The 23,624-nt window shown below is 38.0% G+C and overlaps 1 protein-coding gene across 2 annotated transcripts in view; it reads right to left on the bottom strand.

Moving 5' to 3' along the window:
* The window catches only part of RANBP3L (RAN binding protein 3 like), a 71,782-nt gene extending 62,901 nt beyond the window's left edge, over positions 1-8,881 (bottom strand). For both annotated transcript variants that reach the window (XM_020995926.2, XM_020995930.2), the window contains exons 1-2: positions 8,537-8,881; positions 8,225-8,441 (exon numbers count right to left, since the gene is read on the bottom strand). In XM_020995926.2, the coding sequence (XP_020851585.1) occupies positions 8,225-8,357 (133 nt within the window). In that variant the 5' untranslated portion in view covers positions 8,358-8,441; positions 8,537-8,881. The remainder of the gene's footprint in view (positions 1-8,224; positions 8,442-8,536) is intronic.
* Between the last annotated feature and the right edge of the window lie 14,743 nt (positions 8,882-23,624).

Here is a 23,624-nt window from a genome sequence, read left to right as displayed (position 1 = left end):
GGCAACTCTCTAAGATGATAAATTGCAAAGGAGCCATCAATCTCCATTGGCGCAAGGATTTTCCTTATTAGAGGTTCCCTATACCAATGAAATCACACATCCAGAAAAAAAAAAGTTGGGGGTGGGGTGGGAATGGAGTTGCTTAGAGAGGTAAAAAACCATTTAGGATCTATAATCTAACAGACTACCTTTTTATTTGCATGTTTCCAGATTTGTAGACTAGGATTTCCTTTCTCTACAACATCTTTTAAATCAGGGATTCTTAACCTTTTTTTCTGTCATGGACTCCCTTGGTAGTCAGGTGAAACCTGTAGATTCTCTCAGAGTCATGTTTTTAAATGCAAAAAAAAAAAATAAAATTTGTAGAAATATAAAGGGAACCAATTACATTGAAATACAATTATCTATCGATCCATCCATGCAACTGGGAACTTCACAGACCCCATGTTAAGAACTCCTCTATATAAACCACTTCCTTGTTTCATCTCCCCATCAAAACTCTTACTCCCAGGATCTACATTCAGGCAAATGGGAACTTTTTTTCCCAAGAGCAATTTTGTTTTTCTTTAATAGCAAAAATAAAAGGATATTTCAACTAACAAATTCCTTGGCAATGAAAGCTCCTTTATGACAAAACTGGCTGCGTTATTAAACAGTTTTCATCAATCATATGAACATGAGTTGGCAACCACTATCTGGCTCAACTGAAACATTGCTATTGAGATGCAGCAAAAATATCTCCCTACTTTTTCTATTTGGAAACTGTTGGTGGCTAACAGGGTGACATTTAGGTAAAATAGTGGAATGAAGATTAGCTCTTTGAGGTTCCCAGATTCCCATTTCTGTGATCTTCTAAATTGTATCCTCTCTGTTCCCTTCTCCTCCTAAATCATATGTCTTCCTGACTGCATTTCATGGTCTCAGTGCTCTGTTGTTTTCTAACAAAATTGTCCTTACCATCAAAACAGGAAAGGTTCTGACTTCAGTCACTGAGACTGGTCATACAGGTGGATCAGAGGTCTTTTCCCTGCTAGGTGGCCCTCGGTTCTTCTGCGGAGGTAAGGGTAGAGCTGGCCCAGACGCAACCCCTGCTTGGGGATGAGTGAGGAGCCTAGGTCCTACCAGAACTGCCTGCCTCTTCCAGGATCTAGAGCTCTCCCTGTTCTTACCATAGCAAGCTCTCCTGACTCTGTTCCTGGTTCCTACTGAAAAGAGGTAAAGACCCTTTCTAAGTCAACAAGCATTTATTAGGCAACCATTATTTGCCAAGTATTGCACTAAGTTCTGGGCATACAAGGCAAAAGAACAAAACAACCTTCCCTGTCCCCCCAAATAACAAATAGTTTTTGCTCTCAAGGAACTCGTAGTGTAATAGGAGAAACAATATGCAAACAACTATATTCCAGATATATACAGGACAAATTGAGGATAATCTCAGAGGAAAGGCACTGAAGACTGGGAAAGGCTTTTTGCAAAAGACAGCACTTTAGCTGACTCCTGAAGGAAGCCAGAAGGCAGAAGATAAGGAGAGAGTGTAATAGGCACAGGAGGCACCAGAGAAAATGTCCAGAAAACCCTCAACTCCAATCTTATTCTTCCCTTCTCTCAATTTTGTGGCATAGACCCCTCTGCCAGTCTGGGGAAACCTTGTGAACCCCTTCTTGGAATAATGGTCTTAAATACACAGAAAAGGCATATGGTTACAATGGAAATTGATTATATTCAAATACAATTATCAAAATGTAAAAATTAAATCCAGACCTCAGGTTAAGAATCACTGACCTTGCTCAAGATGCCCAGATTTGTGTTTTTCAGCACACTATACACCATTTTAGTTAGTATTTAATGAGATTTTTAGTCTTCCTCCACCCCTCCTCCTTCTGGAAGGACCCTTAAATGATTTCAATCCCAATAGGGAAGTTTCTAACAAAGAAATATTATATTGAAACACATCCATTTCATTAATAGGGATACCATAGTGCTGCATTTTGGCTTTGTTTGGATATCGTGTTAGATTTAATGACGACTTCATGGAGTAACAACTCAAGTGTGAAACTTCACTTGTTGAAATGTTGAATTAAAATTGCATATAATTGTTAATGATTTACAGTAATAGCTAACACACAAACTAAAGCCCCCTAGTGCAACTAACCCAAAGAGAATCATAATTTAAAAAATTTTATCCACTAATAGTTTTGGACACTCTTCCATCCTCTGCCAGAAAAATTGAATTGCTATAGACCATTCTCCCTTCTGAAGCCATAGCCAGCTCCGAGGTCATGAGTAATTCCAATGAGCTGCTATTTTTTGCATTCCACTTCTACTTACCTTTAACTGGAACAGCCTTCTTCAATTAAGATAATATTGCTGACTCAGACTCAGCAGGACATGAATTCTGAGTTATCTTCCAGTGGTGATTATAGAAGAAATGGATGTGTTTCAATATAATATTTCTGTTCATGAATATTCTCTTGCCCATTCCCTCTTGGGATGAAGGGTATGCATTTGCAAGGTAGGTTTGTAGCCTGTAGCTATGAGGCAGATCAAAGCTAACTATCCCACATGGGTGACAATTCCGTGACTTTTACCTTACAATGTGAGTGAGGACCAGGTGAGCCACAGAAAAAAGTGCTGTATGCTACTAGGTCAATAGATTTATCATTCCATTAATTAAGAGATATTTGTTGGGCATCTATTACGTGCTTAGCATTTTATTATAGCTAATACAACATATGACAGGATCCTTGCCCTTAAGGAGTTTACAATAACATTGAGAGTAGGAAGGATGCTTAGATATATGATGATGGAACTAGATTAGAAGATCCAGTTTGTATCTATTTAGGTATTTGTGATGGGGATGAAGTGGGGATGATGCGGTGTGTGTGTGTGTGAGAGAGACATAAGATGACATGTTTAAAGTTTCAAAGGCCCTCTGAGGTCACCTAGTCCAATTCCCTCATTTTACAGATGAGGAAATTGAGAACTGGGAGGTTTTATGACTTGCCAATGTCATGCAAGTCATAAGCATGCAACAAATGAAATTCAGATGGTCATTCACCTTATTTTTATTTCAAGATTTTACTTCATAATTCCCAACCCTTCGCCTTCAAATAAGATCATGTTTGTTTTTTAAAAAGCACTCAGTAAAATAGCTGGCACACAGTAGGTGCTATATAAATGCTTGTTCCCTTCCCTCCTCTACTTTTCTGAGTAAAAACCAGATAGTTAAAAAATCACACTCATACTACTTTCATCGGAAGATAATCCATCACCTAAAGAGTATCACAGTCAACCAATAAACATTTATTAGAGGGTGGTAGGCCCTCTGTTAGGCCCTAGTAGCTAACATTCTATAGGGGAAGACAAACAGAACAGATACAAAGTAATTTTGTGGGAGAAGCATTAACAAGTAGTGGTGGTGGTGGTGGTGGTAGGAACAGGAAAGGGCATATGTAGAAGCATCAATCATCCAAATGTTATGCTGCACATACTATTATTTCAATTTTAGAATCCACATCAAGACACAAGAATACTACAATGTCCTGTGAAAGTGGTAAGCTATTAGAATCTACTTTGAGGATCACAAACCATATAAAATTTCTTGTAAGTTCCATATAAAAATATGTATTATTTACTTGTCCAAAACCTCTTGGATTCAAATGCTGCTCCTGGACAGATCTTTCTGCATTCCCTAATACTTAAGTTCTTTAGCTGTCTTAAATAAATTTCACTCATGTGGCTGGCAACATTACTGCCCCAAATTACTGAAACCTTGTGGAAAAATATAAGAGAAATAGCAGTATCTGTTCTTGAGACAGTAAAAATGTATTTGTGTTCTATCGCTTAACTTCTAAATGAATTTAACAGCAGTATGGGCATGCACTAAGGTTTCAGCCTCCTAACCTATTTATATTTATAATGTAAGAGTCTAGCTTAGGACCTGCCAAAGCCTGAATGTGACCGAAACCAGAGCTTAGATGAGGAATGCAGGGAAAGCCAGAGAGAATAACTTTGATCAGAGAATAGAATGGTCTTTCTTTGTTTCACATTTTTGTCTTAGTACCTGATGTCAAATTTCTCAAGAGGCAGCATTATACAATGGAAAAGTGAGCTAGATTTGGAGTCAGAAGAATAGAGTTCAAATCCAGTTCTACTACTTGTTATATGTGCCACCTTTACCTTTTTGGGCCTCAGTTTCCTCAAATATAAAATGAGGAGGTTGCACTAGACAATCTCTGAGATCTCTTAAGCTATGATCCAACAGTCAACAAATCAGGGTGGGAAAGTCCTTTGGAGCAGGAGGATGAATTTGGCTCTGTTGGCCTTGTGGGTAACCATCTGGACATAAAGAGCAAAATTAGAACAGGAATTGGATCACCAAAGGAAATTAGGTGGGAATACACAAATTGCTGTGAGCTTGGCTTTTGAGTCTGTTCAAAACATCAGCAATCATGACACTGGTGAGCAGAGCCAAGTGCTCAGCACATGGTGGGGTAAGAGGTTGCTTTTATTTTTACAAAGTCCAAAGCTGTAGTCATGGGACCTATGGAAGAGCAACCAGAGACTATTTTAATACCTGCAGAGAAGTACATATGAGAAGCTAAAAGTTAGCAACAGGGACTTGAATGGGCATCTTATATGGTTTCTGTCTCTAAGGTACGTTCCCCCCCCAGTCTAAAACACTTATTAAGCACCTGCTGTATTAAGTGTAAGGTACTGTTCTATGAATTCAAAGACAAAAACAGTCTTCTCAAGAAGCTTACATTCTAGGGGTAGAGGTGTGAACCATAATCGTGTAAGTAAATACCAGTTAGTTTGAGGAGGGAGACAGGCTTAACTTGGTCATAGGGGTAGCTTCTCAAAGGGAATGATATCCAAGCCAAACCTGAAGGAAAAAAAAAAGATTTCGAGAGGTGGAAATGAGTAGTGAATTCACTTCAATCATGAGGGAGGGGTTTCTATGGTCTCTATTACTAAAAGTGTGGTGTGGTGGAAAATGCTGGATTTAGAGCCAAAAAGACCTGGGTTTGAATCCCAACACTGCTATTTGTCCCTGTGAGAATTTGTTTCCTCAGTAAAAGGGAGGCATTGAATTAGATGATCTCTAAAAAAAATTTTTTTAAAAATCTCATCTGACTCTAAATCTGTGATTTATGTTACACAGCCAAACAGTCTAAAAATACATGTGGGGGAATAGAGAAGCATAACCATGTCATTTATCTAAAGCAATTTGCCACGTTGCATGGAATGGCAAGGAAAAAATATGTATATATATGTATGTATGTATGTATGTATGTATGTATGTATGTATTATGCATATATGGTTGTTCCAGACAGGTTCTTTGAGAAGTGAAGATCAATGAAATTATAGCCTCTATGCTAGCTAAAGAAGAGAAATTTAATTTAAGTAGGGCAGGCCAGACACCATTCCCCCCATTTTGTGAAGACCTGCTGAACTTTGCAGAGTAGCAACGTAAAATTCCAGCCTTAAGGAAAAATCAAAGCTATGGTGGGAGGTGATCCCCCCTATGAACTTTAGGTCAGGGACTGGAATGTAACTTATCAGCATAACAAATGGTTTACTCAATGTCACTGGTCATTCCATTCTTCCAAGTGATACCCCTGCCTCTTATGGTTGGTCTGCAATACACTCTGGAATTCTGGGTGTGATGTTTTTTTCTGCTTATTTTGTTGTACCTGAGACTTCGAGGGATTATGGTTGAAAAGGGCAGGTATTCTGAGGCTCAGTTGCAGAAGTTAGTGGTGGTTGTCATAAGATTCTAGTAAAGACCACAGAAAAGAAAACATATTTCTTCCAAATGACTGAGTCTTGTGGATATTTTGAGAAGTGGGTCACCATAAGTTTGGCTCCAGTCTATAATGGTCATGGCCAGCATTGGGTTTAGGAGTGGCCATTAGGTCACTCTAAAACTACCAAATTAATTTTACAGGAGGAGGCTTTTACAGTGATGGATTTTTCTTGCTGAAATTATAGTACATATCAGGACATATTCTGGTATAGCTGGTTTAAAGTCACTTTAATTTCTTCAAACAGTTTGGTGCTGTTGATATTGTAAAGTATTAAATTTTTACTTTTATTTATATATATTAGATTAGCACCCACAGTGACAGTTTGGTAATACAAAAAATAACAACAGCTATCATTTTTATGGTACTTTATGGTTTCCAAAGTACTTCATATAGCTCGTTTGATCCTTACAACAATCTTGTGAGATAAATGCTACTATTATGCCCATTATGTAGACAGGGAAACCGAGGCTGAGAGAAGTGAAGTGACTTGCCCAGGGTCACCCAGCTAGTAAGGGTCCAAGGCAGGATTTGAACTCAGGTCATCCTGACTTCAAATCTAGCATGTTATGCCACCTGGCTGCACATCATGGTACTGGCCCTCTGTGCCTGCGCCTGTGGGTCAGGCAAAGGGGCCTGATAAACATAACATAAATAGCATGGATGTCAACATGCAGTCCTTCTGGTAATTGAAACAATTCCACTCTCGAGCCTGTTCTGCTCAACGTTTGCCAAAAACTAAAGATGACACCATCCCCCCTCCCCTCAAAGTGCAGAAAGATGCAATTCAGGAAGACAAGGAAGTAAATAAAAAAAGAGAAAATGAAAGAAAGCCTGTAGCACAGTTAACCTATGCTTCCTATATCCATTTGCAAATAATAAGAATAATTAAGGGGAATTTAGGAATATTTGAAGCACAACCCTAACTTTTGGGAGATGATTTCATCCTCGTAAAATGTTCTTTGGTACTTAATTTTAAGCCCCTCTAAACAAATCCAGCTTTTATATAGCTATTACACTAGTCATCCTTATGCACAGATCTGGATATATCTTTCCATAGTTCAAAAAACTTCAGTATTTCCCTATTGCTAACCCAGTCAAGTTCCAACTTCTTTGCCTAACAATCAAGTCCCTTCGCCATTTGGAAACATCCTTTCTATTCTGATATCATTCTATCCCTGCCATGCGTTCTATGCTTCAGTTAAATCATTCACCCCCAGAATACACCCTACTTTTTCTCACCTGTATGTCTTTTCTCACTTTATTCTCTATGCCTGCAGAATGTCTTCTTTCCCCAACTCTTAACCTGTTTTAATCTTACCCACCCATTACCACCCAAGCCAAATGTTTCCTCTACCAGGAAGCCTTCTGTCATCTCTCAGTCCTGGATTTTCACCAGCTTTGATCTCACAAAATACTTAACAGTTCTCTAAAGCCCATATGTATTATTTTGTGTCACATATTATGTTATGTCATGTCATGTAATATTTTGTATCATATACATATGTAGCACATTTTCCTACCACACAATTAAGCTCTGTGAAGGCAGGGAAATTGTACTATAGAATTTTATGTGTCACCGAGTGCCTAGCACAGTACTCTGCACTTGGTAATTACTTGACAAACATTTGTTGAATTGAATCTATTCATTTCAGCCACTTTATGGTGCCGTGGATGAAGTGTGGGGTTTTGAGTCAGAAGACCTATGCTTGAAGACTCAGGCTATGACAACCTGTATGCCATTTAGACAACTTATGAAGCTTTCTGGGGATCAGTTTCCTCATCTTTACACTGCTGTCCATTGGGTCTATACCAGACCATCTTGTACTTTCCTGTTTCTGCTTGCTCTTACACCATAAAAAAAGAAACTGTAAAAAAACCATATTTGTTTCCTCATGTAATGAATAAAACAGGCAGCAAGCCTAAAGCTCAGATTATACCCTAAGTAGTAGGTCATGGCTGCCAGTCACTAACTGGCATGACATGCTTGATGTGGAGCTAATCTGACCCACAGTGATCCCAATAGTCAAATTTTAGCCCATGAAATTTTTAGAATTACACCAACTATGTTATTTCCCTGCTTCTCACCCCTCCACCCAGATAACTGACATTGGTTGTCATTTCAAGTACAGAAATTTCAATTTGTTGAGGAATTTAAGAACAAAAACTGCAACCACAAGGAGTTTGAGTTCTTAATGATCTTTCACTTGGCCTCTTAAAAAGTGAGCATTTAATGCACATTAGTCCTCCTTGATGCCCTATCACCCTTCACATTTTCATAGTTCAAAACTTAGGCATATTTAAAAGACAAGAGCTTCCCCTCCTCTCATGATATTCCCCTTATGCTGCCCTGGGATTGCCAGAGGCTGGTAAGTCACCATAAAACCAATACTGATATTCTGTCTCCAAAACTTACCTTGATAGTGGCCTGCCTTCCTTTTCAAGTCACACTCACAGGAACCGCCCAACTGGGCGTTGTTGCTTTTTCCATGCAAAGCACAAGTGGTATTGACCATTTGGCTTATAGTTTGAGGCATTTCCTGGGACATCTCCTTTCCTAGCACAGTCACCAATAAATATTCTGTTCTTCGCCAGAAGTACAGAGCGAAGACTGATATTAACACATGGCGAACCTGCATATGCAGAAAATATTTACTCTCTCAGCAGAAAGTTTCCCGTTTCTTAATTTTTTTAAAAATCAACCGTTATACATATATATTCCACCTACCTATGGAAAAAAAAACACAAAAAACAACAGTTCACTTTAGCTCTTTGGAGCACAGAGACTCATTTTTTCAATCTAAAACAAGCCGAAGTTTCATTTCTGTAGTTTAAAATCTCCCAGAGAACCTGTTTCCACCTGTACACGAAATCTGCCCTTTTTCTCTGGCTTTCTCCTGCTCCAGTGGGCATATACTTGAGAAAACCAAAGCAAACCGCTATGAAAAAGTAACGCTAACTTAAACAAACGAATCGACAGCACTAAGCAGCTAGCTTCACAAAATCCGGAGACAGCCCCTCTGAGCTCAGTCAAGCGATTTCTAAGCACAGCTTGGAGCTGCCGGCTGTGACAGCTGAAAAAGATCCAGTTTAACAGAGGCTAGAGGTGGGCGGGGCTCAAGTAAACTGCGGGTGATTAACGCAAGGGGCAGCCAATAAATGACGGAGTCATTTGAAAAGCCGGGACCAAAGCAGACATCTGGGAAACTGCGTAGTCTTTTAATTGTAGAATCCTCAGATTTATTCTGGGCCCCTTCGTTCAGGGCAAGATCCAATGGCAGGAGATCAAATCAGTGATGTGTATCAGGCGTGTGAGTGTGTAGGTGGGGGTGCTTTGAATAAAGACCATCTTTGGCTACTGCTGTTTCTCCTCTTCCCCACCCCCATCCCCTCCCCCCAGATAGTTGTGCTCCTGAAACTTTCAATTTCTGAAAACACTGTGGGGAGACCCGCCAGGCTTCAGGAGAGGGGACGTCCGGTCTCGTTCACGATCGCTTGCTTTTCAAGGTTTCTAGTTCCAGTTCTGTCTTTAGAAAAGTAAACACCTCCGCTTTTGACCTGTTCCCCCAATTATATACGCGAAGGAAATTATCTCCCCAGCCCGCAATGCTTAGATCTTGGTTCCCTAAGTACTTCTTAAGTTTCTCTTGGTTCTTTGAGTACTTTAACCTCTGAAATTCCTCCTATAACTTTCCTTGCTAGGTCTTTTGTTGCGGATTGAAAGCACAACTCTTCTAACACAAGATGTTTTAATATCTTTGGGCTTCACTTTCTTTCTGTCAAATGGGAAAGTTGAATTGGGTGGCCCCGGGGGCCCTTCCAACTCTCAATCTGTGGTCTTATCCTTTGACCCTAAGGTAGAGAAGTTGCACCTCAGACCTGGAGAGGACACACCTATGCTGTGAATAAATAAAGGTTGCTACTCGGTGACAGTTGTTAAAAGCAAAAGAGTTTAGTGTAGTGGACCCTTTTATTGGGGGCAGGGAGGGGGAAGTCAAGTCAAGAAGGTTTAAAAACGCTTACTATGCGCCAGGCACTGTGCAAAGCGCAGGGGGCAGGGGGATGCTAAAAAAAGGGAGGGGTTCAGAGAGAAGATTGTTCAGCCATGGCTTTTAAGGGAGCCACGTTACTATACACAGGTGGAAGTCCTAGGTTACTTACTCTTTTTATCTATCTATCTATCTATCTATCTATCTATCTATCTATCTATCTATCTATCTATCTATCTATCTGTCTATCTATCTATCTATTACAGGCAAGTGCTTATGCTTCCCAGACTATGCACAGGTTGAGAGAGTCTGGAAAGTTCTCCCTTTTCGTTTTCTGCCAGAAGTAATTTTACTTATCCTTTAAAATACCCAATTCAAACACCAGAAAGCCTTTCTCGACCATCTCCATCTCTCCAGACTTAGTATTGGATTTTGTTCTCACCTAGCACTTTATTATTATTATTATTATTTTGCTTAGACAGTTGGGGTTAAGTGACTTGCCCAGGGTCACACAGCTAGCAAGTATCAAGTGTTTGGTCTGAGGGTAGATTTGAACTCAGGTCCTCCTGACTTCAGGGCCAGTGCTCTATCCACTGCGCCACCTAGCTGTCCCTACACGTCATTATTTTTTTAAACTCACCCACATAATTTATTTAATTTTTTATGCCACTTACTGTCACTTTCCAGTCAACACTGCTGCCCTCCCTACCCCCCCATTCCTCATCTTTTTTCTTGGGGTGGGTAGGGGAGGGGAGGAGAGAAGTTCAGACCCCTGGTTTTATCAGTGTTGAAGATCTCTAGTGTGGACACTACCTCCACCCATGCAGACTAGCAATGGCTCCATAACTTCTAGTCTTCCAGAGTTGCATGGGGCTACTTGCTCATGGTCGCACAGCTAGTATGTGTCAGGACCAGCACCTACATCTAAATCCTCTATTCCTTATGTATCTCAGGACCCTATTTTAACTAAGAAAAACAGCAAATCAAAACCAGCCGACCCAGAGATCCCACCTAACAATGCATTTACGTTTTGCCTATTATCTCTCTGCTGAGAGAAGAGAAATGTGTTTCAAGGAAGACATAAATTTAGAGCTGGAAGGGATCTTCAAGGTCATCTAGTCCAATCATTTAATTTCACAGATGAGGAAACTGAGGCTCAGAGAGGTTATGTTATTTGCCCAAGGTCATACAGGTAGTATAAATGGCAGAATCAAGACTTGAATCCAAGTCTTCTGACTTCAAACACTGTACTATATTTACATCATCTCTCCTCTCAAATCAAGATTCCTCATATTTCATCTTATTTCTGATTTCTTTTAATGTTGTTTTATACTATTGTAGATGTGTATATTGCTCTGTTCTCTTCCTTCTGCATCAGTTCATGCAAGTTTTTTCATGTTTCTCTGAGTTCTTCATTTTTCTGACTTTTTAAAATGAAAGAATACTATTCCATTACATACATGTACACACACACATTTCATCATACTCCAATTGACAGACATTGTTTCTAGTTTTGTACCATGCTATGCATTTGTGTAATGTTGAATAATTTATTATAGTTATGCTTAATACTTATGCCACTACCAGAGTGTAAGCTCCTTAATTTATTAAATGGAAGTGCTAATACTTGTCCTACTTCAAAAAGATTCTTGGGACCAAATGGAATAGTGAAAGTGAAAGTGCTTTCAAAAGAATAATAAATATAGAGGCACTCTTACCAATTACTGATAATCAAAGGTCAAGATACACCAAGGTAGGAAGAAGCAGAAGAGCATTTTATTCTTCTTTTAAAAAATCCACCGATAGGGCAGCTAGGTGGTGCAGTGGATAGAACACCTGCCCTGAAGTCAGGAGGACCTGAGTTCAAATCCAGCCTCAGACAGTAACACTAGCTGTGTGACCCAGGGCAAGTCACTTAATCCCATTGCCTAGCCCCCTTTCCAAAAAAAAAAAGATAAAATAAATCACTGATCTCTCTTTTGTTTTTATCTTATCTTCACTTCATTCCCAAATTTATTCCTTTCCTTCCCAGACAGTCATCTCTTATAACAAAGAAAAGAAATTAATTCAGTAAAACTAACCAATACTTTAACACTCAGTCTGATACTGTATTCAACAGTCCATACCCATAGTACTCTACCTCTCCAAAGGACGATAAAAGTATACCCTTTGGGGTAGCCAAGCTTTATCATTATATTACATAATTTTTTAAAAAATGTTTTCCATTTACATTGTTGTAATCATTCAGTATGTTGTTTTCCTGGATTTGCTTACTTCACTTTGCATCTGTTCATATGTCTTTCCATGCTTCTCTGTATTCCAGAAGTAGAACTTTCACAGAGTAGAATATTAGAATTTTATACCTGGAGAGGATCTAAGAGATCACATTACATCAAAGGATATGAACAGGTAGTTTTCAGATGACAATATCAAAGGTATCTGTAGTCACATGAAAAAATGCTCTAAATAACTATTGATTAGAGAAAGGCAAATTATTAAAACAACTCTGAGGTACATTCTCATACTTATCAGATCAATTAATATGACAGAAAAGAAAAATGACAAATATTGGAGGGAATGTGGGAAAATTGGGATACCAATGCATTGTTGGTGGAATTGTGAACTGATTCAACCATTCAGGAGAACAATTTGGAACTATGCCCAAAGGGTTATAAAACTGTACATACCCTCTGACCTAGCAATAAGATCTATATCCCAAAGAGATAAAAAAAAAAAGGAAAAGGACATATATGTACAAAAATATTTAGAACAGTTCTTTTTGTGCTGGCAAAGAAGTGGAAATTGAGGGGAAGCCTGTCAATTGGGGAATGACTGAATTAGTTGGGGTATATGATTGTGGTGAAATACTATTATGCTATAAGAAAGCAGGATGCTTTTAGAAAAACCAGAAAGACTTACATGAATTGACGAAAAGTGAAGTGAGCAGAACCAGGAGAACATCGTAAACAGTAACCACAATATTCTAACGAAGATCAACTATAAATGACTTAGCTATTTTCAGCAATACAATGATCTAAGACAATTCTGACGGACTTATGATGAAAAATGCTACCCATTTCCAGAGATAGAACTGATGGAGTCTGAATGCAGATTGAAGCATATTTTTTAAATTATGAAATTTATTTTTAGTTTTCAACGTTCACTTCTATAATATTTTGAGTTTTAAATTCCCCCCCTCCCTTTCCTCTCCCCTCCCCAAGAAGGCATGCAATCTGATATAGGCTCTACATATACATTCCTATTAAACATATTTTCAAATTAGTCATGTTGTAAAGAAGAATTAGAACCAATGGGAGGAACGACAAGAAAGAAGAAACAAAACAAAATGAGAGAGAGAGAGAGAGAGCAAATAGTATATGAAGTATATTTAAAAATTTTTTTGTTTTGTATTTTCTTTCACTGAATAACTAATATGGAAATATGTTTTGTAAGACTGTACATGTATAACCTATATTATATTGCTTGCCTTCTCATTGAGGGGGGAAAGGAGGGAGAGAGAATTTGAAATTAAAAAATTTTAAAAGTTAGAATTGTTTTTACATGTAATTGGAAAGAAATACAATATTTTGGGAAAAAAAAGAGATCACCCTAATAATTTACCCAACGTCACCCAGCTAGTCAGTTGTTACTTCTAGTCTAGAATCCACTTCTCCCTAATTTCCAATTCTATGTTCTTTTTATAAAATCATTTTCTTCTAGGGGAATCCTATAGAGAGAAGGAAATATAAATTGAAATTATAATTTGTGAATAGGAGGCATTTGAGAGTGCTTTTAAAATTCTGGAACAAGCAAGCTTGAACTTGCATACCCTGAAACTTTCTAGATTGCTCTACTGATCTATTTAATCCACTAATGTTCATTGGGATGGGGGGGGCAGAAATCAACACTAAAGGATACAGAGCAGTGACCTACAACAATGGATCATCAAACATTTTTGCTTACATGCCCTTCCTGTGAGCCCTCCAACATGTAAAGCCATAGCAATAAGCATATCACTCATCCAGCCATTGTGGACCTGTTCCTCATTAGGTCCCTTTATCTGAGTTTCACTAAGTGGAGCCTTGGCATACTGACATCTGTTCAGGTTAATTAAATGTCAGTCAAATCATGGGCTCTTTTGCTTCTTGTCAGACCAACGTTTCAGCCTAAGAAGGAGCTGATATTTTCATGTATTGCTTCCCACTCTCTGCGAAGCCCGAGGCTACTGCAGCCATGCCATGCAGATGTGAAAGACATCAAGGCCAGCTCCAGGTGGATTTAGATCTGCTGATCGTCTCTTTTCAAGCGCACCTCCAAAAGATGCTACTTGCAATTGTGCCTTATTTGCCTACACATTAAAATGGGAAGTACTGTGGTGCAGGGGTTTAGAAAGCTGGTCCAAAAGCAGTTTCCTATGAAAAATTACAGATACCTTTGACACTTTGCCATGTGATATGATGAATTAGAGGGGTTGATATGATCATTTCAATCCCACAAATGCCACAACAAAAATAGGAAGCAACTAAGGAAGAACAACTCACATTTCTACTGTTTTAAGGGTTGTAAAGTGCTTTTTAAAATGTTAATTTCTTTCAATTAACAAGAATTAATTTTTTTCTCCCATCACCCCTTCAGTGAAAAAGTAAAACAAAATTCTTGTGACAAATATGTAGAATTAGGGAAAACAAATTCCCTCAGTTGCCATGTCCAAGAAAAATGTATGTTTCATTCTGCCTCTTGAATACAATCATCTCATTGTTAGGAGGTAGATAGCCTCTTTCAATAAGACAGCTAGGTGGGGAAGTGGACAGAGTATGGGGCCTGGAGTCAAAAAGACCTGTTTTTCTGAGTTCAAGTCATGGCCTCAGATACTTATTAGTTGTGTAATCCTAGACAAGTCACTTAGTTCTGCCTCAGTTTCCTCATCTGTAAAATAAGCTGGAGAAGGAAATGGCAAACCACTCCAGTATCTTTGCCAAGAAAACCCCAAATAAGATCACAACAAGTCAGATGCAACTGAACAAGAACAGAGCCTATTTCATCACTGAGCACTCTGGAATTGTTTTTAATTGTTGCATTGACCAGAGTTCTTAAGTCTTTAAAATATGTTTGTCTATACAATGCTGTTATTGCTGTATAAAAATTTCTTTTGAGTCTACTCAATTTATTCTGCTTCAGTTTATATGTGGCTTCCCAGGTTTCTTTGAAACTATCAATTTCACAATTTTTATAGCATGATATTCCATTACATTCATACACTTAATTTGTTCAGCTATTACACAATTGATAAGCATCCTTTAGTTTCCAGTTCTTTGTCACTACAAAAAGAGCTGCTATAAACATTTTTGTATATATTGCACCTTTCCTTCTTTTTAAAAATTTGAGAGTATAGACTTAATAATGGTATCACTGGATGAAAGGAAATGCAAAGTTTAGTCATTTAGGGAATCTAATTTCAAATTGTTTTCCCGAATGCATCAATTCACAGCTTCACTAACAAATTATTGATATACCTGTTTACCCACAGCCCCTCTAACATTTGTTATTTTACTTTTTTCTGGTCAACTTTGCCACTCTGATGGATATAAGGTGGCACCTCAGAATTACTTTGATTGACATTTGGGATATGGAGCATCTTTCCCCCCCATATGGGTATAAGGTAGCTTGTTTTTTGTTTTTCCTTGAGAACTGCCTGCTCAAATTCTTTGTCCATTTATCAATTAGGGAATGGATCTTATTCTTATAAATTTGAAATGATTCCTTACATATTTCAGAAATGAGACAAAAGCTAAATTTTCCAGTTTCTCTTCAGGCACACCCTTGCAAGGAAATGAATCTGAGCTGCTTGTGATGTCTTAATAGTAAGCCATAATGTTACTTATGTTGTTATTCAGTTGTTTTAGCTGTGTCTGACCCTTTGTGACTCCAGTTGGGTTTTCTTGGCCACGATACTGGAATGGTTTGCTATTTCCTTCTCCAGTTCATTTTATAGATGAGAAAACTAAGGCAAACAGGGTTAAATGACTTGCCCAAGGTCACATAGCGAATAAGTATCTGAGGCCACATTTGAACTCAGGTCTTCCTGACTCCAGGCCAGGTCTGCGTTTTGTAGCTATCAGGAGAAATGTAAGTAGAAATTATCCATAGTTTCCCAGATAATATATTTGGTTGGAACTCCCTCAAATGCTATCATTATATATACTCATTCAATTCCAACAATTTTCTCAGCGAAGAACATAATTATTAAGAGCCTTAGGGGAATGATTTTGGATTTCAGTGAGATGAACATTATTAATGATGGCTTCCTTTTGAACGGCACTGATCAATTTATTTACAGTTAGCAGGCTTTTAAAATCTCTTTCATTTTTCTTTAATCTATTGAACCTATAGTAGTTGGGTCCAGATCCTTAGAAAAATTATTGAGTGTGTATTCAAGGCAGAGCAGGGCCTCGCATCAATGACGCCAGATTTAAATGGCATAGGCTGCCCCCTGGAGGCTCAAGAAATCTTAGCTCATTGCAGTAATAGGCCTCCAGCAAAATGCGAATCCACTTCTTTGGGGTTTCAGCTAGCATAAACAGAATTTTGGTCAGGCATTTGGGGATCTGTAAAGTGATTATGTGTTTATGTGAAGTTGAACATAACTTTTAAAATAATTATGTGGCCTGAACTTTGATAAATGCAAAATTCTAGTGTGTTTTGTTGTTCAGTTGTTTCAGACCTTTCATGACTCCATTTGTTTTGGTTTTTTTTGGCCAAGATACTGAAGTAGTTTGCCATTTCCTTCTCCAGCTCATTTTACAGATGAGGAAACCAAGACAAACAAGGTTAAATGACTTGCCCAGTGTCACCCAGCTAGTAAGTGTCTGAGGTCACATTTGAACTCAGGAAGATCCTGACTCCAGGCCCAGCACTCTAGCCATTGTGCCACCAGAGAGAATTGTGATATAAAGGAAAGAGCACTAAGAATTAAAAGTCTCCGGCTTTAGTCCTGGTTCTTGTCATTGGGAAAATCTCTTTACCTTTTTGGGCCCTGGTTCCTCATCTGCAAAATGAGGTGTTTGTACTAGTTGATTTCTAAGGTTCTTTGTACCATGGTGAGTCTATTTAATGTGTACTACTAAGGGGCTTCCATCTGCATCAGGAGAGAATGGGTATCCAATGAAGTCACAGATCATTCAGATATTTTCACTGAGGTGTTTCAGTCAAGAAAAGAACAATAAGTCTAATAAACCCTAATCTTCAAGGACACTCCAAATACAATAGTAAAAAGGACAACCACAGATAATCTCGTTCCATAAGGTCTACCACTTGAATGGGAACGGACAATCGTACAGACTTTATAGGCCAAGCAAAAGTTTTGTCAAAGTTTTGGAAAGGAACTTTGGAAAGGCCCTAGTCACTGCCTCCTGAGGATGTCCACTGCTGATGTTAACTATGTTCAAAGTAAATAGCACAGCTGATGGGGTTATTTCTAAAGTAAAGTAATTTGTAACAGATTAAACTTTCATTATCTCACTTGACTATTCATAGACAATTGTTATTGCTGAGTTGTTTTAGTTGTGTCCCACTCTTCATGATCCCGTTTAGGATTTTCTTAGCCAAGATACTGGAGTGGTTTGCTATTTCCTTCTCCAGCTCATTTTATAGATGAGGAAACTGAGGCAAACAGGGTTAAATGATTTGCCCAGGGTGGTACAGTCAGTAAATGTCTGAGGTTGGATTTGAACTCAGAGATTCCTGACTCCAGGCCTGGCCTCTAGCCACCATGCCAATCTAATCAAATGAATTTCCACCTTTGTACTTTTTTTTTGTCAAGGGTTTATGAATAAATACAATTTTGATTTATTAGCAACACAGTAATATTCGATGTGTCTACATGAAAGAATCTATTGAGAACTTTACATTTATCCCTATTTAATTTGAATTTATTAGATCTGGCCCATCATTCTAGCTTGTCAAGACCCATTTAGATATTGACATCAGCTGATATGTGAGCTATTCCTACCAGACTTGAGTCTTCTGCAAGTCTAATGAACATTATGTGTGCGTACACATACATCCACCCAAGGAATTAATAAAAATGTTAAGTAGTAAGGGGTAGATGAACAGAGAACCCTAGGGCACTTCTCTAGGGACTTGCTTTCAAGTTACCATCAACCTACAATGAACTCCTTGGATCTGGGCATTCAATCAGATTTAAGCCTATATATCTCTGTTTTGTTCACAAAGATAGCACAAGAGACTTTGTCGAATGTTTCTGAAATTTAAGTTTATAATGCTTATAGTATTTGCTAGATCTGTCTTCTGATGGAGTATACTATCAAAAAAGAGAAAGAGGATAGTTTCACAATTTGTTTTTGATGAAGCCACATGGATTCTTTGTGGTCATTGCTTCTCTTTTGAAATGCTCACAAGCCATCCTTTTAATAATGCTTCCTAAATTTTTCCCAGAAGTCAAATTAACTGGCTTATAATTTGTAGATCTTCTACCCTTAAAAAAAACCCAACAAGAAACAGGACATTTTGGTTTCTTTCAAATTTCCAGTCAATGACAGAGAGGTAGGGGAGTAAAAAAATGTACTGTGATTCTCAAATATTATTTCCCTTAGGATAATTTATTTATAGTTTAATTTTTATCTTCTTTTGTAACCTTTGTACTTAGCGCACTGCCTGGCATATACCAAGTACTAGGTAAATGCTTGCTGTTGGACTGTTTATTTCATTGGATAAATTTAAATGTGAAAACTAATATTTTCATGTAATGTGTATAATTTTTTCATCATGTCTGTACACTTGACTTACTATAAGGTTGATTGACATCATAGTTGAGAAGGGATTTTAGTGTTTCCCCCTAATTTTAATGCATGTTTGGCTAAAATAGATTACTATTGAAATATAACATGATGTTAATTAATGACAAATACGTTTAAGGGGACACTCTAAAGTAGGGATTCTTGAGCTGTTTTCTGTGTACTTGCTTTTTAAAATATCTTGACAAGTTTATTTCAATATGACTGATTTCTTTTTTATTTCACGTATTTAAAAATACTATTCTGAAAGAGGTCCATAAGCTTTGCCAGACTATCAAAGGGGCCCACTACCAAAAAGGTTAAAAACCCTTATCCTAAGCCATGCTAATCAATAATCATTTTCTAAAAGTAATAGTTTATATATTTTCAATCTTTGGTCTAAAAAGCTAAGTAAAAATCAGATAATTTATTCATACCTTGAGTCAAATTTTTAGTGAGAAGTTGTTGAATACAAACTGCAACAAAAGAGATCTAAATGTTAGCATATTTCATTTTAAAATTTAGCTTTAGCTCTAGAAGTAGCTAAAAATATGCTGGTAATAAGATAATCTGCCATTTATATAACAATGACTATAATTAATTTATCATGGAATATCATTTAGCCTTACACTGAGTTGAAAATATTCCAATGACTTAAATTCTCCTAAAATTGATATTTTTATAATCTGTGCTTAGAAAATTCTAGAATTTCTACACTTATTATGGAGACCAAAACTCAAATAATTTTTAAAAGTATGTCTTTTTATACACTTTGCTATAATCATTCATGAAATGAATATAACTGGTAAAATCAAGTTAATTTTGTGGTTTAAAAAATTAAAATAATTAACTTTGCTTGCCTCTATTCTGCTAACTGTTCTTATTTTCCACAGTCTTTCAAAGAGTGCGGACAGCATCTCAGCTATCATATCTTCCAGATCTTCCATTATCCTGTAATTTATCCAGGCACGTTATGTTCAACTCATTGAGAGCAGCTAAGTGCTCTCTTAGGACCTTCTCATTTATTTTGGATTTCAATTCCTTGCTTAGCTGTTTTTTTTTTGTTTTGTTTTATACTTGTCTATCACAAGATCATCCTCCTTAGAGGAAATAACAGAAGTAATATGAGTAGATTGGTTCTGCCTTTTCTTTGTGGTCCATTGTCAATACCCCATCCAGCCCAAGGAACAATCCTGCTCATTTTTTGATAGTCATTTTACCTCTAATAGAGAAACCAAATAAAACAAAAAACCTCTTTTATTCCTTAGTGTTCACTGTGGCCTTACTCATTATGAGTAAGCTCTCCTAATCCCACTCTTATAGAAGCAGGCCAAACTGCTCTTTTCACCTTTTATTACATGCTCTTGCTTCCTTCTTCTCTACATGCCAGTACTTCTGTGTATCCATGTTATCAGCTATGTGGTTACCCTGGTTGCAACCCACTCGTGCCTTACCATCTGTGCAACTCTTGTGCATATCCTCCCACAGACCCTCCAAAGGAGACCTACCCTTACTCTCTAGGACCTTGAGTCTAGGCCTCTTAGCATTACATAGGTACCAGCATTTGAACTGTCAATCCATTTTTCTTTACCCTCACACTGAGTGGCACCTTTCTTTTCTGATTATGTACCTACTAGACAGTAACTTTTATCCCTTTATTTAATACACTCTATTGTTAATAATATGCTATAGCCTATTTTTGCCAACCATTTATCTCTCCATTGCTCTATGGGTTGCCTGCCATTTTGACTCTTTGGACACTGTGGTATTTCATGATCCATAATCATATAGCATCTGTAGAAGAATATTGATATGAGAAGATTGATTGGGTTTCAGGAAGCAGCTTGGGATCATAATAAATTCTATATAATTTTCCAAATACAACCCCACCCATTTTTAGTCCCTTACTCTCTTTGGGCCTCAGTTTCTTATGTGTAAAATGAGGACATTAGATTAGATGTCCTCTTAGACTGTTTCCAAGTTTCTGTTGCGTTGTCATCTATTGGTAACCCCCCGCCTCCCAAAATCTGGCCTGTTCTCTTCAGGTCCTTTACTGCTCTCTGTTGCCATGTGCTGGTCTATATATTCCCCCCAACCCCCTCAAAGAAGGTTCTTTTAGCTTTTTTTTTTTTTAAACTCATAGCCCCAGCCTTTTGTGATTCTGAACCAGGACTACACATTAAATTTCTTTTTGAACTTCTTTGATTTTGCCTTCACTTTCCTTCCCTGACCTCCACCTGATATTTGACTCAGGGTACTAAAATTCCTTTCAACTCCTTTCCATTCCAGTTATACTAATCATGGTCCATATAAATCATTCCTCGGAAGCAGGACAGAAATGGGCTACCTTCATTCTAAGTTCTAGTAATGCCAATGAATCTGTCCCTTTCCCACTACTACCACAGAATTTCGGAAGGAACCATAGAGGCAATAGAATTCAACATAAATTTGTCCACATGTTATCCTTTACAGCACCACTGACAAGTTATCATCTTGCCTTAGCTTGAAAGCGTCTAATGAGAGCGGACCCTCAAATTCCCATTGCTGCCCATCACTTTTATGTAGCTCGCTTGCCAGGAAATTTCTCCTTATGTTGATTTTAAGACCCATCTCTCTGGAACCTGCACCTATTACTTTTAGTGTGGCCTAATGGGACAAGGAAGAACTAGTCTGGTCCCTTTGCCATATGATAATCCTTAAAAGACTGCTTTTTGTTTTGGTATCCCCAGAAGTTAACACAGTGCCTAGCACACAGTATGCACTGAATAAATTTGTTGATTGACTTGACTGACTCAAAGGCAGCTATCATTCTTCCATTCTACCTCCCTGCACCTTCCCCAACCTCCACAAGCTTTTTTTTTTTCTCAGGTTATGTAGTTAAAAGAAAGATAAAATTTTTGGTGGTATTGTTTTAAATGACTATATGTTTGGCTAATTCCGTATAATGTCTTTCCCAGTTAGGCTGTCTGATCTAATGCATAGAAGGTTGACCTTAGTATCAGGAAGACCTAGGGTCAACCGATTTCTTTTTCTTCTTCCTTCTTCTTTCTTCTTCTTCCTCCTCCTTCTTCTTCCTCCTCCTCCTTCTTCCTCCTCCTCCTTCTTCCTCCTCCTCTTCTTCTTCCTCCTCCTCCTTCTCCTCCTCCTCCACCTTTTCTTCTTCTTCTTCTTCTTCTTCTTCTTCTTCTTCTTCTTCTTCTTCTTTTTCTTCTTCTTCCTTCTTTTTTTCTTCTTCTTCTTCTTTTTCTTCTTTTCCTTCTTCTTCTTCCTTCTTTTTTCCTTCTTCTTGTTCTTCTTCTTTTCCTTCTTCTTGTTCTTCTTCTTCTTGTTCTTTTGTTGTTGTTGTTGTTGTTGTTGTTGTTGTTGTTGTCTTCTTCTTCTTCTTCTTCTTCTTCTTCTTCTTCTTCTTCTTCTTCTTCTTCTTCTTCTTCGTCTTCTACTGCTATCAGGATTAAGTGACTTGCACAAACTTGCAGCTAGTAAGTGTCTGAGGCTGGATTTTAATTCAAATCCTTCTGACTCCAGGGCCAGTGCTGTAGTCACTGAGCCACCTAACTGCCCCAAAGTCCTGCTTCTGATGCATACTGGCAGTAGGACCCTTCTGTATATCAGTTAACTTTCTAAGACTGTAAGTTAGAGATTGAGTTGCCTATCAACATCAATGGAAAGAGTTTTCACACTGGAAATTCCCTAACACCAATGAAACCATATATCCAGACTAAAAACAATGCATAGATTCATATCATGCCAATTTATAAATTTGTTGTTTATTGTTTAGTTTTGTCTTTGTGACCCTATCTGGGGTTTTCTTGGCCAAGATACTGCAGTAGTTTGCCATTTCCTTCTCCAGCTCATTTTACAGAGAAGGAAACTGAGGCCAAGAGGGTTAAGTGACTTACCCAGGGTCACACACTTAGTGTCTGATGCCAAATTTGAACCCTGGTCTTCCTGACTCTAGGCCCAGTACTCTATTCATTGTACCACCTAGCTGCACAATTTGTAAATCTACAGTATTTATTTCTTTTAAAAAAATCTTTGAAAAGCCAAAGATGCTAAACTAATTAGAATTAGTACAAAAGGGCATGTCAGCATTATGTGTTAAATGTTTCACACTGTTTTAGAAATGTTTTGAGTTCAGCAAAACCCTAAAGGCATTGTTGCCAAGTATGTCTCCTCTCATAATTTTTAAGCCTTTGTTTTGAGAGAAATATTATCTGGTTTATTTACATCAGTTCCTCAAGATCTTGTTTAGTTAGTGCTGTTTGATGTCCAGGGAGCCATTCAAAGAGCGTTTTGTCTCTTTTTTTCTCCTTTTGAAACCACAAGATTAGCTTTAGTAGTTAACTTGGCAAACCTTATTTTCTTATTTTCACTGCAGGCCATCATCTCCTAGGTTATCATAATTCAGTATGCTAGAGATCTCTCACTTTTGAAAATGGGTATGAGTCCTAGGTATGCTGCTTGATTTTAGAGCTCAGATTTATACTTTGAAAATCGTAGTAGTTTCATAAGATACTAAAAATTAAAATGTTCCCTAGACAAACAATTATTCTCTCTCACCTCCCTTTTTCGAGATTGGGTCTCTGGCACAGTGGATAGAGTGCTGGACCTGGAGTCTGGAAGACTCTTCATGAGTTCAAATCTGGCCTCAGACACATTAATTGTGTGACCCTCTGTAAGTCATCTAATCCTATTTGCCTCAGTTTTTTCTTCTGTCAAATTAGCTGGAGAAGGAAATGGCAAATGACCCCAGTATCTTTGCCAAGAAGACCCCAAAAGGGATCTCAAATAGTTGGACATGACTAAAAAATGACTGAATGACAGCTCCCAATCTAGACAGTACAGCAGCCACTCATGGGCTTGATCCCAATTCTGATTGGTACTGAAGCTTGAGTCTGCTCCTCCTTACATGGCGTGGTCACCCTCCACTCCCTGGGTTGATGGTACTAGATTTAGTGTGGACATTCCATCAGCTTTAGCCCTGTTGCAGACAAGAACTCCTGAATTCATGCCATCCACTGGCCTTAGCCTCCCA

The sequence above is a fragment of the Phascolarctos cinereus genome, unplaced genomic scaffold (genome assembly GCF_003287225.1).
Source record: "Phascolarctos cinereus isolate Bilbo 61053 unplaced genomic scaffold, phaCin_HiC Scaffold_4;HRSCAF=312, whole genome shotgun sequence".
Classification (NCBI taxonomy): domain Eukaryota; kingdom Metazoa; phylum Chordata; class Mammalia; order Diprotodontia; family Phascolarctidae; genus Phascolarctos; species Phascolarctos cinereus.
Note: the sequence above shows the minus strand (reverse complement) of the source record. Positions and strands in the feature narration are given on the sequence as shown.